The 12914-nt window shown below is 46.0% G+C and overlaps 5 protein-coding genes across 5 annotated transcripts; 3 read left to right on the top strand and 2 right to left on the bottom strand.

Moving 5' to 3' along the window:
• Window positions 1-1679: 1679 nt before the first annotated feature.
• Window positions 1680-3991, top strand: FSST1_008301 (Zn(II)2Cys6 transcription factor; the record flags this gene model as incomplete). The annotated part of the gene is made up of 6 exons (XM_083225171.1): window positions 1680-1853; window positions 1915-2625; window positions 2677-2734; window positions 2811-2994; window positions 3043-3381; window positions 3436-3991. 6 exons carry the CDS (start codon window positions 1680-1682, stop codon window positions 3989-3991), a joined length of 2022 nt encoding a protein of 673 aa, XP_083084262.1.
• A 166-nt stretch (window positions 3992-4157) lies between these two features.
• On the bottom strand, window positions 4158-5087 carry FSST1_008300 (putative oxidoreductase CipA-like protein; the record flags this gene model as incomplete). Its single annotated transcript, XM_083225170.1, has 1 exon — window positions 4158-5087. The coding sequence occupies one exon, from the start codon at window positions 5085-5087 to the stop codon at window positions 4158-4160; it is 930 nt and encodes a 309-aa protein (XP_083084261.1).
• A 554-nt stretch (window positions 5088-5641) lies between these two features.
• Window positions 5642-6594, top strand: FSST1_008299 (SDR family NAD(P)-dependent oxidoreductase; the record flags this gene model as incomplete). Its single annotated transcript, XM_083225169.1, has 3 exons — window positions 5642-5974; window positions 6023-6280; window positions 6340-6594. 3 exons carry the CDS (start codon window positions 5642-5644, stop codon window positions 6592-6594), a joined length of 846 nt encoding a protein of 281 aa, XP_083084260.1.
• Window positions 6595-7427: 833 nt separating this feature from the next.
• FSST1_008298 (HET domain-containing protein) lies at window positions 7428-9447 on the bottom strand (the record flags this gene model as incomplete). Its single annotated transcript, XM_083225168.1, has 2 exons — window positions 7428-9010; window positions 9063-9447. 2 exons carry the CDS (start codon window positions 9445-9447, stop codon window positions 7428-7430), a joined length of 1968 nt encoding a protein of 655 aa, XP_083084259.1.
• A 2002-nt stretch (window positions 9448-11449) lies between these two features.
• FSST1_008297 (uncharacterized protein) lies at window positions 11450-12849 on the top strand (the record flags this gene model as incomplete). The annotated part of the gene is made up of 6 exons (XM_083225167.1): window positions 11450-11593; window positions 11650-11686; window positions 11735-11967; window positions 12019-12245; window positions 12302-12432; window positions 12491-12849. 6 exons carry the CDS (start codon window positions 11450-11452, stop codon window positions 12847-12849), a joined length of 1131 nt encoding a protein of 376 aa, XP_083084258.1.
• Between the last annotated feature and the right edge of the window lie 65 nt (window positions 12850-12914).

Here is a 12914-nt window from a genome sequence, read left to right as displayed (position 1 = left end):
ACTTGAATAGAAATTCATCACTATGGACTTTTACCAGTGGTCACCTTGACGAAACGAATTCATAATTATTGGCGCTCTCTTACCCTGTAGTCTTATCTTTCTCTTTCGCAGATTTCAACTGTCTCCGCTAGGGTCGTTGATGGCAAGGGCTGAAAACAGAGAGGCTGGGAGTGAGCAACCCGCGTATTCGGACAAAAAGAACATTCTGAGGATCGCGATCCAATCTTGGTTGATCAGACCCAGTTGAGAATAGCGATTTCTGACTGTTCAGTTTTATTTTCCTTCTTTTACTGTTATGCTCAGGCAGCCCACCGTGTCGCACGACGCTTTACGCGCTACAGGGATGTTCCAGTGAAAGATGTCCGGTGCTCACGTCTCTCTCTCTTTCTGTACTGAGATGTATCACCCTAGGCAGGTTGTAGCAATGTGTCACGGTAACTGGCCGCTCTGGTACACTTACCAGCTACTGCTAGTATTATCACCTTAAGCTTTTACATCTTCAAGAATTACTATGTCGGTAAAGAGCACGAAGGAAAACCTAACTACGATGTTGAGAAGAAATAGGGGATTCAACTTGCAGCGAAGCCCATGGAGATGTTTATCGTACTGTCTCTTCATGCCATCGTCTTTTCCATGATTCGACACGAATTCACAATTGGATAGTCCGTGCCATACGGTCGGTGCTTTAGTAGCTGGGCAACAAATATCCGAGATCAGCTTCTTGTGGTCCCAGGAGTTTTTCTCTATTCTCAAAGGGAAATTTTCCCAACCGTGGAAGAAGATTGGTTTCATGCTCACTGTCTTTGTCTGTACCATCATGGCGCTAGGAGCATCTTCCCTCAGTGCTGTTGCGATGATGCCCCAAGAAGGCGATTGGAGACGCCAAAGCCAAGACGTTGCTGTTTTCCGATTTTCTTACCTTTCCCCCTACAAATCTGGATGTGAAAAGAGACTTTACCACAGTCTGACTATGCGGGGAGCCATGGCCGTTTTCTATGTCTACGCACTTTTGGTTATAGCATATTCTGTGTGGTCCATATGGTCATGAATAACATCGTCTTCGTGGGATTCTGTGCCTGACCTTCTTGCTCTTGCACTTGCAGATCGAGAGTCGGGACTTAACTCAGCAAACCTCGGCCGCGGAGGCTTAGATGTCATGAAGGAAAATTCCTGTATCTCTGTGGATGGGAGTACCCTGAAACTCCAGTCTTCCAATGGATTGGTGTCGGCTGAGAACCGGGTGAAACGTAATGAGGTCTACAACTAAGTGAATTGCCATGCATCATAAGACAAATAAGAGACTGGAACATGGACTATATTTATGGCTGGCATGGTTATTAAGACAGATGATTATTTTAGAAATATATGCATCACGTCACAATGAGCTACATTGTTGATCTGAGTTGTTGAGCTGAACTGACATTTTGTCAGTTGTGATAATGCGGCTATTGCTATGTAAATATTGCGCTACCCATCATTGACGTCAGAATAGCGTAATATATCTAAAGATTCCTATTGGCCATGAAAATAACGCGGGGGCTGTAACCGAAGTTGGAATCTTGGCTTGAAAACATCAAACAACGCGTGTGCCACAACAGTGATTCGATTGAGCGCAGAGATTTAACACTACCGACAAATATCTCCAAAGCTTGGTGAAACTGAGCAACCAGCCGTGGCTGATGAATGATCCACAAACGACAAAATCTACAAAAACAGCTATCCCAGCAGGACAGGTACGCCGTCTATTACCTGCAAGCCCAAGACCGGTCTTACCATCCAGGCCAGTCCTTATAAGACCGAGACTGAATCCTGTACTTGCGGCGTGTGAAGCATGTCGGAAGCACAAAGTCAAGGTATGTGGATACACGTATAATCTAGGCAAAGAGACGCAAATTCACTGTTGTTCCTGAATAGTGCTCTGGTGAGAGACCGACGTGTCTTCGCTGTCAACAACGGCGTCTGACATGTAAATACGTGACAAGGCCGGGAGAGGCAAGATCACAGGCTCTCAATCGATGCCCAGGCAACTGCCAAAGCCACGAAACCACCGTCTACGAAGAATTGATTGGCTTGCTACGAAACTTGCCTGAACACGATGCTCAAGATATTCTTAAAAGAATAAGGTCTGGGGGAGATGCTGGCTCTGTCCTTCAGCAGGCCAAAGCTGGTGATGTTTTACTTCAGATGGCTGTTGTGCCCGAGACTCGGTATCGATATGAGTTTCCTTATAGAGCAGAGATGCCCAAAGACTTTCATATCGACAATCCCTACTTGGAGTCTCTGATATATGAGACAGCTTCTCTCTATTCGTATGGAGATGGCCCAGGATTGACCACACCAAGCGGGTTTGCTGACCTTGTTTCCGAAGAACAGAGGAGTCTCTACTTGAAGCCTTTCCATGCAGCACATGTTATTGAGCCACTTTTAAACGACGCCAAAATATCGCGTTGGACTAATACTAGCAAGGATGATATACTGATGAGGGATCTATTGCGCGTCATGTTTCGCTGCGAATACCAATTCACTGCGGCCTTTCACAAGGATCTGTTCCTACAAGACTTAGTTGCAGGGCGGAAAGACTTTTGCTCTTCCCTGCTTGTTAACACTCTTCTTGCCTATGCCTGCGTAAGGAATGTTGACAATAATGTTCAGTTCGTTCATTAACATGATTATTAGGTCTGTTATCCGCGAATGTCTAATCGTGTCGAGTACTGGAACCCGGATAATCTATCTGGTTTATCGCTTCACTGCCGAGGCTAAGCGCTTATGGGAACTGGAAGCTAAAATACCCCGAATTACCACCATCCAAGCTGGTATACTTCTGGCTGTATTCCATAACCTTTGTGGGGTTGATGAGATTGGGGAACCCTATAGGCTACAGGCTATTTCCCTGGCTCAACAACTTGGTATCTTTGATACTCCCGTGGCAGATCGGTGCGAAAGGCTTCAAAGGGGTAGAGAATACACTGCATGGGCTCTGTATAACTGGGAGACGTAAGCGCTTCACCCTTCTCAATTCTTGCTTTCCGCTGACATCTTCAGCCTTTCTGCGTTTTTGTTCATGTTTACTCCTATCATCAAAGAGCCTCCAGTCTGGACGCTGCCAGATCCATCGAAAGATAGATATTGGTACGGAGAGACATGGGTAAACTACCCATTGAACCATGGTCTTTCGCCCATGGATACTGGTGAAGTTCTTCGAGCAAGGTGCCAATTTCGGATCATCATGAACGAATTCTGTAGTGCGGCCTATTCAGGAGGGTCCAAGATAGATCTCAACCGCGCCAATCACTTTCGTGGACGGCTGGAAAATTGGTATCGTGATCTACCAGAATCTCTGACGCCAAAGAAAATCGTTCTCCCAGGACAGCTACAACTTCAGTAAGTTATTAGAAACTATAAGAAGATATAAGAGGACTAGCTAACAGAACGAAGCATGTATTATCATCATTTGCTATTGACAATTTTTGAGCCTCTGCTCGACGGAGCCACCTCCAGGAAATCATCATCACCTCATCACGTTGTCGTTAATGCAAAGAAGAATCTTCATACCCTCGTTAGACTCTACTTTCTTCGCCACGGCTTTGAAGCAATGGACCTTTTTATAGCTATACCGCTTATGTTGATTGGCTATGAGTCCCTGGATCTCATCAACGACGACACTCCAGCAGATGAGATCGAGTCAATACGAGCGACACTCATTCTGGTTGCTCAAGGGCTTTACTACCAACGCCGAAACTATTACCTGGCGCAAGTTCTCTTTCGGGTCATCGGAGGGAAAATGCGCCAACAGGAAATCAGGCTTCTTGAAAGTTCAATGGCACTAAAGCTGGGCGATGTTGACCGCGATTCGGAACTGGCTGTTGCTGTGCGAAGTCAATGGCCGGTCACTAACGTGAAGAAACAGGAGGAAACTAAACCACACGTGCTGAGTAATATTATTAACAGCTTTGGCGACTTGAATGTTGAAGGATACGAGTTGGAAGGATAGTGTACGGTGGTGATAAACGATGTGTGGTTTGGTGATGTGGTTGAGAGTGAGAAAGGAATGCAACACGGCGACGTTGATGAAATCACGAATCTTGATCGCTGGAACGATTCGGTAGCTAGGTATGCGTATTTAATGTATCCTGAACTTATCGATGGTATGACACTAGCTACACTGAGGCCTTTATCGCATCGTCCAGAGCCTGATCCACAAGTCCGAATTCGTGTAACTTTCTTAGCTCATCATTATTGACTTTGTGCCGGAGGTCCCCTCCACTACCCTCCTGGAAATGACTCAAGAAAAACTTGACAAATGGAGCATTGCCATCCTGTTGTTGGACCTTGACCTCGCAGTCCTTGAGAGCATCATGTATGTCCTGGTACTCTATGGCCCAGCCCTCTTCCATCGTCCCCATTGCTCTCTGCACAGACTCTAAGAGTTCTTGCTGTGTGAAGTGAAAGGCAGGCAAATAAACTGCCTTGTTCTTGTACTGCGACAATGCTTCTTCGGGAATAGTCAGGACGGCTGCTACTGCTTGACCTGTATAAGTAAGGCCAGAAGCGCTGACCTTGCCAACTTTGCCGTCCCATATAGTGGCTTTACGGTTCTCAACGTCGATGCCCCAGAGGCCGCTCTTGATATTCATGTCGAGGAAGGGGCCGACAGTTATTGAAATCCAGTTCGCCACACCGAGCTCACTTATCAACTCGCGGATCTTCTTCTTATCCTGCAGAAGCTGGTTCTGCTCGACAAGCCGATGGGCAAAAGGGTCCGGGCCATACTCGGCAGGAAGAATGTATGGAATGCCGACTTTAGCAGCTGCGCGCACAGCCGACTCTTGGATGCTTATCATATGGGGAAGTGGTGGCATCAGAACCACTACGTCCTGGCCCTGGAATGCATTGGCCAGGAAAGATTCATCTTGTAGATTTCCCGACTTGATGGTTACTTCGGACGGGAATTTGCTGGTGGCTTCAAGGCGTTGAACAACAGTGAGGCTGTGAACTCCTTGAGCAAGGAGGGCTTTGACCGTAGGACGTCCTACATTTCCACTGGCTCCGATAATGACAATCTTACGTCCCTGTTTCTGAGGAGGCATGGTATAGAGGTCTTTGATAATACAAATTTGACCAGGGGAAATATTACGGTATTGTTTTGATGGAGAGGAAGACCTTGGATGGAACTCCGTGGTTAGGTATAGCATCGAAGTTGGCCAATGCGTCATCGATATTGCTCATATTGTCCATAGCAGCCACTCCAAACAATGATATTCTGGAATGGCCGGGGAAGAAACATTGTTATCAACTATCTAGTATGTGAGTTGAAGCCTAATCTGTTCGATTTCCTGTGTGAAATTAGAGAAAACTTGGACGAATCCCTGTTAAAGACCTCTTGACGTGTTTGTGAGAATAATGATCGGAGTTAATGGCTGTTAGGATATACTTATGCATGATCCTGGATTAGGTGGTCGATAGTGTAGCTCGCTAACGCTCATTAACAAAACACACGCCCCGCATCAACCACGTACCCATGCGGGGTGATTACAACTCAGTCCGTTAAGTCCGAACTGATGATATAAATACCAGACCGGAATGAACAGATTTTGATAACTTAGATCTTGCCTTGAACTATACACTATCGAGCCTTGCAAATATGTCACCCACCGATGTCTTCAGCTCAGGCTCAACTGCCTTGATCACGGGAGCCGGATCAGGTATTGGGCTTGCTATTGCAAAGACATGCCGGAGCAAGGGCATGCGCCTTCTTCTCGTTGACAACGACGAGGAAGCTCTGGAGAGCTTGAACAAACAGCATTTTGTAGACGACTCCGATGTTCTTACTTCAAAGGTCGACGTTTCATCCCTTTCAGACTGGCAGTCACTGAAGAAGCTCGCGCTGGACAAGTTTGGCACCATCGAGTTTTTAGTCTTGAACGCAGGCCGAGGTCTAAAGGGTACATGGGGAGATAATGAATACTTCAGAGAGGCGAGTGAACCCTGAGATGAGCTATTGAGTTGATGCTAACAAAACAAGACACTCGAAACCAATCTTTTCGGTGTTATTTACGGCATAAACACCTTTCTTCCTGTCGTTCAAGAGGCTGCCAAGTCAAAACCTACAAGCATCGTCATTACAGGCAGCAAGCAGGGTATCACAAACCCTCCTGGAAACGCAGCATACAATGCTTCCAAGGCTGCAGTCAAAACCCTTGCTGAGCATTTGAGCTACGATTTGAAGGATGAAAGCACGACTGTACACCTACTTGTCCCTGGCTGGACCTTTACTGCGTTGGTAAGAAAATCAAATCAAGATTCCGTTCCTCATGAACATCATCACTCATATTGTCACAGGCTGGTGCAAAGGTGTTCAAAGAGAAGCCAGATGGGCCCTGGACACCGGAACAAGTCGCGGAGTATCTCTATGAGAAGATGGGAAAGAACGAGTTCTACATTATCTGTCCTGATAACGACGTTTCTGAAGAGACGGACAAGAAGCGTATGACGTGGGCTGCAGCCGATGTGGTTCAGAGACGGCCACCACTGTCGCGATGGCGCGAGGAGTGGAAGCAGGAGGCGGAAGAGACTATGGCAAAGATGGAAATTTAAATTAGATTAGATGTTTGTTTGTAGAAACTTCTCTCTACGGCGGCCTTTGGATCTATAGCTGTTTCATATTCGAGGTTATTAAGAACCTTGAGTGATTCGGAGCAGTAAGAGTTTTCCCAGCTAAACTTTATTTACCAACAATTGCAAAGACAAAACAATCTAGGCTACACAGGTGAACAATAAGGGCAACTGGGGCAGAGAAAAAGAGAAGGGAAAAAGACAGGACATCACTACTCATAAACATCAAAAAGTGAAGTTGACAATCATCAGGATATCTGACGAACCGTACTGTCGATACACCAGGGACTCGAACCCTGAGCCTTAGTCTTAGGAGGACTACGCGCTACCATTGCGCCAGCGCACCGATTATTACTTAGATTGGCTCAAAATGTAGGTCTATATGTCGTGACTACTGCTACCGCATACCAACAACAACAATTCTCCAGGATGGAACAAACTCCGTAGACAAGGAAAATCTATATAAAGTCCGGTTTTCACAGGGAATCTAGGAGGAATCAGTCAAATTTATTTACTATTGAGCTAGTTATAAAGTGGATAAATGATTGTGATCTCCACAACTTGTTCTTGGAGATCATGACGATTGAACGTCGATGTCTCTATGTAAATAAAATTCCATCTACACAACACTAGTTACATGGGGCTTTGATTGGGCATTAAAAATAAAATCGCATTACTGGATTGTGTAGTAAGTCAGTCGAGTTCAGCCAGACATGTTTCTTCTGCTGAAGGTTTTACGACATTATGCGATGAAAAAGACCTTCCAAATGTTCCGAAGCAATGCACAATATGCTTGCTATCCTGCTACTGACGAACTATAACAAACGGATCGTCTTCGTTTCAGCCGATGCAAACTCGGTCTCATCCCCGCGGATCATGGCAAGGCCGACCCTGTTGTAAGACGTACCGTCAGAAGTCGGCACTGGCACTAATAGAAGGAAAGTTTCTTGACATGGGTACGCCAGACTATTGCGATCCTTCGGGGAAACCGAGCGTACAAGTAAGCAAGTAAACATATCATCATCTCGTTCATCATCAAGATCGAACCTTCCTGTACACCGCCAAGGAAGTGGAGTCTCGCTGAAATCGGGCTCTTCGTCGCCGACATTCATAAAAGGTGGGTTGAATTTCTTGGTTCTGGGGTCCAAGCGGAGTCTCATCTGTCGCACTGGCCCTTCAACAGTCATGGTGCTGGATAAGATTTCGGAAACCATGGGTTCGCCAGCCCAAGTGATGTCAGCTTCCACGATTTTGATGTGGTCCCGTACAGTACAAGGATCCTTGCCCATCGAACGGGACCAGAACGTGAAGCTGATTTCACCTACACGAGTGAGCCATGACCAAGATGGTACCTGGGAAAGAGCCATAGATGGGTCAACAGTGTCACCACGCCGAATCCAGAGTAACTCATCAACCAGGGTTTCATGCCAGCAGCCCAGCAAGTGAGTGAATCCGACTTTGTTGCCAAAGTACTGCACGATTCCTGCCAGCGCCCCTAGACGATCTCTTGTGACAGTCAGTTTCCTACTCGAGTAATCTGCCATCCAATCAAGCCACAATTTCTGCATTTCTTCTTTAGTAGCATCCTGTGGCATGAACCTCCACGAGAAGCTCGTGAATCTGTCGTCTTCAAAGGTGGCTTGCGACTCTGTACGGTAGCTGCAGCGACAGCTCCAGTGTATCTCAGGCTGCATACAGTGTACAACTCGGGGAGACAGTAATTGTTCTTGCATAGTCCAGCCTCTGGTGCTCAAGTTTGAGAATTTGGTGCGGCGTCTAATATCCCCTTTATGGAATCGTATCGAGAATTCCTTTTTGTTAGGGAAACGGGCTCCCATTTGATGAACTCCAACATCGCGTTCACCCCAAAGATCCAAATTAATATCAACAAAACAGCCCTGCGTGCTATCTTGTGCATCTGACGCTGAGATAGTGATAGAACTACCCGCATATACATCTTTCATGGACGCGGCTTCTCTTTGCCAGTCTTGCAGGTCATCTTGCACAATGCAAAGACTATCTATCCATATGTATCGAAGCTCCAGATCCCAAATTATGTCAATAGCGTCATGGAATGTTTGAGGAAGAGACATTGCTGGTATGCTCTGAAGTAAAGTGGCAATGTTGTCCTTGGTGGTTACAAACGGACGTGACGTTCCCCAGCAGTAGCTCAACGTAGCATACTCAATATTGCCAAAATGTTGTGAAAGAGTATCAACCAGTCGGAGATCCTGCTTCTCTGGTCCTATCTGGATAAGTCGCCTTGGGTACCCGTTAGTGGTCGGTTTACATCCAGCATGCTGAGATGAACATTCTGTGTACCAAGACTTGATGGTCTTGATCCTATCCTCCTTGGTGAGTTCTTTGCAATTCCATATTGGGAGCTGGCTAACATCCGCTGCTCAAGTCGTTAGTAGTTGTATAAAAAATAGAAATAGGTCAGCCCATACTACCAACATGACAAGTGGTGATTGTCACCTTGAAGCTATCTGCAAAAGCATGCCACGGCACAATGATGTCCCCACCAATAAAGTTGCAAGACACACCCATACGATCAGATACAGCTTTCGTGATTTTAAATTCAAGTTGGAGTGACGCGTAATCTTGTTCCTTGAGGTCCGGATACCGTTTGTGAAGGGCTGGTAGCGACCAAGAAGATTGAATGATATCGCAGAGGCGACAGTTGTCTGCAGATTCGAGGAGTTCCTTGACAGTTCTGAAGTGTGCCAGAGGGGCATAGTCGTCAATAGAGCGAAGAGGAAAGTCTTGGCTCCATGCTTCTGGTTCAAGCTGTAGCGAAAGGATAATCGCGCAGTGCTCACAGAACTTGCCCATCTTATGCAGGTACCTCTCGGGTTGCAACCCTATGGAAAGTCAAAAAGAGTGGCAACAGTCTCGTGTCTCGCCTGAGTAAAAGGTAACAATAAAGTTAGGGGAACGTTATGACGACAGCCGTGTCGTTCCGTGCTGCCAAGATTGAAGGTGGGGAAGTGCACAGCATTTTGCCCCTGTTGTCAGCATAAATAAATCAAACCGTTTCTCTATTAGCTCGCAAGCTAAACGGCTTTAGGACCAAGAGAAAAGTCTCCAGCTAAGCAAATTGACAACTCCAACATTTGGCCATGATCCTCATTGTTCGAGCTCAGAACAATGAGCACCAATCATACGAATGAACTGAGATAGTTCTCGTATTTGTGCATCTTGTGCTCTGCTATATCATTTAAGATATAGTAACCTTATTGGCAGCCTTGGTTTTGGGTCCGTACAGTATTCCGTACCTCTTTACAAAGCGCAGATTCTTCAAAGTCGCGAGCACCATCTCATCCGAACTGTAGCTATGACGTCTGCGTTCCAAGGGTCGTCTCATTGCAAGCAAGTGTTATTATTTGGCCCAAGGGGACGATGCGATGATCATTTGATCTAGAAGGAACGTGCTGGCACATCTGGGATCTCATGCCAACGGAGGGCCAGTGAGCTACGATCTGCTGCCTTTACGAAACATCCTTTAGAATCGGACAATAAAGGTGGTGATCTGTCTAGAACTTGGTTCACGGTGCTTTGTTCCTTGGAGTCTAATTACTTTTGCATAAGGTTGCAGGCAGATGCGACAGAACTTTCGGGTCCTTCACCTCGGCATGACCACTTGAAATCAAGCCCATGTTCACCAAGCACAGAGACTAAGGGTCTCATTTCGGAATAGAATAAGATCCTGCATGTGCGTACATATTCTGAGCCCTGTCTTGTTGCAGGAAAATGCCAGTCCGAAACCCCTGGTTCTCAACAGGGTTTCAGATAATTGAATTGCGCTACCGCCTCAAGAATTATCCCGCCTCATCTACGCTACGAGGATGACAATTAATGACTACAAGACTCGGCTCCCCCATCCGAATGGACGCTGGTGCAGGTCATCAGCCTAGTGATTTCTCAAGGTTAATGGGGCTTAATTAGTCAAGCTTAGCTTACACTCAATCTGCCAATTCCTCCGGCTCAATCGTTGCCCTTTAGAGTACCTTTCGCACTATTAATAGTGCCATAAAAGATACCAGGCCATAACTTCTTGATTGGACAATTAGTTTGAAACGAGCTACAGAAGAGAGAATCGTCTTTGCGCAAGGCTCGAATCCCAGTTAACAATAGAGTTCAAAGCTAAACGCCGGGCTCCATCATCCGTTCGACGCCACCGTCATACTGTCAAATGGCATGCTCTCAAATAGTTGACAAAGCTTGCTAAATGAAACATGGTTTAACCCCTGTCCTGATCTAGATCTCCGAGATGGTAGGAAGCTCTGGCCTTCGTCCCTAGGTTCAGCCCTGCTCAAACGCCCTGAAGATTGAACGATTTTCAATTAGCAACCAACCGCCGTTCCTCCTCGGCAGGTCCGGATATCTATAGAGGATGAACGGCATGAAACAAAGTGGCTCTTAATCGTCTAGACACCGCCTAGCTTCTTCCCAATCTTCACAATGCGACTCCTGGCCCGATATCCAAAACAAACTTGTGATCAGCGACATGCTCAAACAAAAGAGGCTTGAGAGTACTTTAACGATAAACTGACAGTAGCGAATTTGAGAATAATGCAAAGACAGACACTAGAGGCGGCATGGACGATTAATTCCCGACTACATTCGGAATGGCGTAGAAGATACCCTCGTAAGGTAAAGTCAGGGATCCCGTCAAATGCACACCATACTAACATGTCAGTGCATGTAAGCCACATTCAGTGATCGACTATCTTCCCCCTTCGGGCATATATCATCCAAAGGTGGTCCCACTCATCTCAACAATCCATTAATCTTATCGACCTTCTCTTTCCTATGTCTTTTTCAACAGACGAGAATGTCTTCACTACAAACTGATCTATGGGCGGCAGAATTTATAACCTTTCCAGCTGCGACAATCTTCCTTATTCTGCGATTATCCAGTCGGAGGATCACCAGAGTACGCCTTTGGTGGGATGACTTCTTTGCTATACTCTGTTATGTACGCAATATCACACTTTTAACCAGAGTTCGAGTCGCATTGCTAACAGTGAATAGGCCGTCGCCGTGGCATGGGCCATAATGCTCCCTATTTGTATGCTCGATCATGGTCATAGTGTTTTACGATACTGACTTCTTTCAGGGATACGACATGGCTTTGGCTTACACTCAGATGATGTTCAAGGAATGACTAGAGAGGAAGCAAACTACACGACGAAAAAGTACCTCTTCATCATCGAACATCTCTATGCGTTCACTCTCTTCTTTGCCAAGATCTCTATCTTGTCCTTTTACTGGCGAATGTTCCGCGTCGCCAATATACAACTTGCAATTTCGATCCTATTGACCTGTTCCATTCTCTGGATCATCGTGCGAGTGAGTCATGCTATCGTTGAACAAACCTCCAGTCTGCTTACATGTTTCCAGATCTTTCTGACCACATTTCATTGTTATCCAGTGGAGGCATTCTGGGATCCTCACATTGAACATTTCGTCTGTCCCATCAAAAGTGCCGACTTTTTCTTCGGTACTGTTCTTGCTCATGTCTTGATTGATGTTGGTATCTTGATTCTTCCTATTGTACAGATCCAGAAACTTCAGCTTCCTATCCTTCAGAAGATAGCAATGATCTTCTTGTTCTTATTCGGTATTTTGTAAGACGTTCCCAAAAACAGCATGAGCTCTTTTCCCCAACTGACATATCCTGTAGAGTGTGCGTGGCCGGTATTGTCATCGTTAGTTTATCTGCCCACTTCAACAACAAGTCAGAGGACATGACATACCAACTAGCTCCCATCATTATATGGGCTTCAGTGGAGGTGAACCTAGTGACAATATCCAGTATGCGTCTTCCCCCTTCCGCCCACTCTTTAAGTCAAATCAACTCATTATTGTGCAGCCTGTCTTCCTATCATTCGACCTGCCTGTCTATTCCTAATGACTTGCACTGACCCAACTTCAACGATCGATTCCGGGTCCAGCGCATGCCGCCGCAACTACCCCCGAACCCAAACCAAGCATTCAATACATCTCTCCAAGATACCCAACGCCGGATCAAGTTCTACACATGTGCTTACAGAACTCCCGAATGATTCAGCAGCATCAGTTGACGAAAGCGATCACCGCGGGCATCATGGGCATACGTCTTCTGTGACTCTTTCGAGTGGACCTGTTACCCCAGGCCGTGCAGGTGTCAGTGGCATAATGGTAAAGAATGAAACTTTCGTACATAAAGAGAATGTAAGAGCGTATCGTTGAACAGATAGGTTTAGGAATGTACAATATAAAGGGAACATCTAAATACAGACATTTTCGACATTGCC

The sequence above is a fragment of the Fusarium sambucinum genome, chromosome II (assembly GCF_050947815.1).
Source record: "Fusarium sambucinum isolate potato_lamoka chromosome II, whole genome shotgun sequence".
NCBI lineage: Eukaryota > Fungi > Ascomycota > Sordariomycetes > Hypocreales > Nectriaceae > Fusarium > Fusarium sambucinum.
The sequence above is the reverse complement of the archived record's forward strand: the minus strand, read 5'-3'. Positions and strand labels throughout refer to the sequence as shown.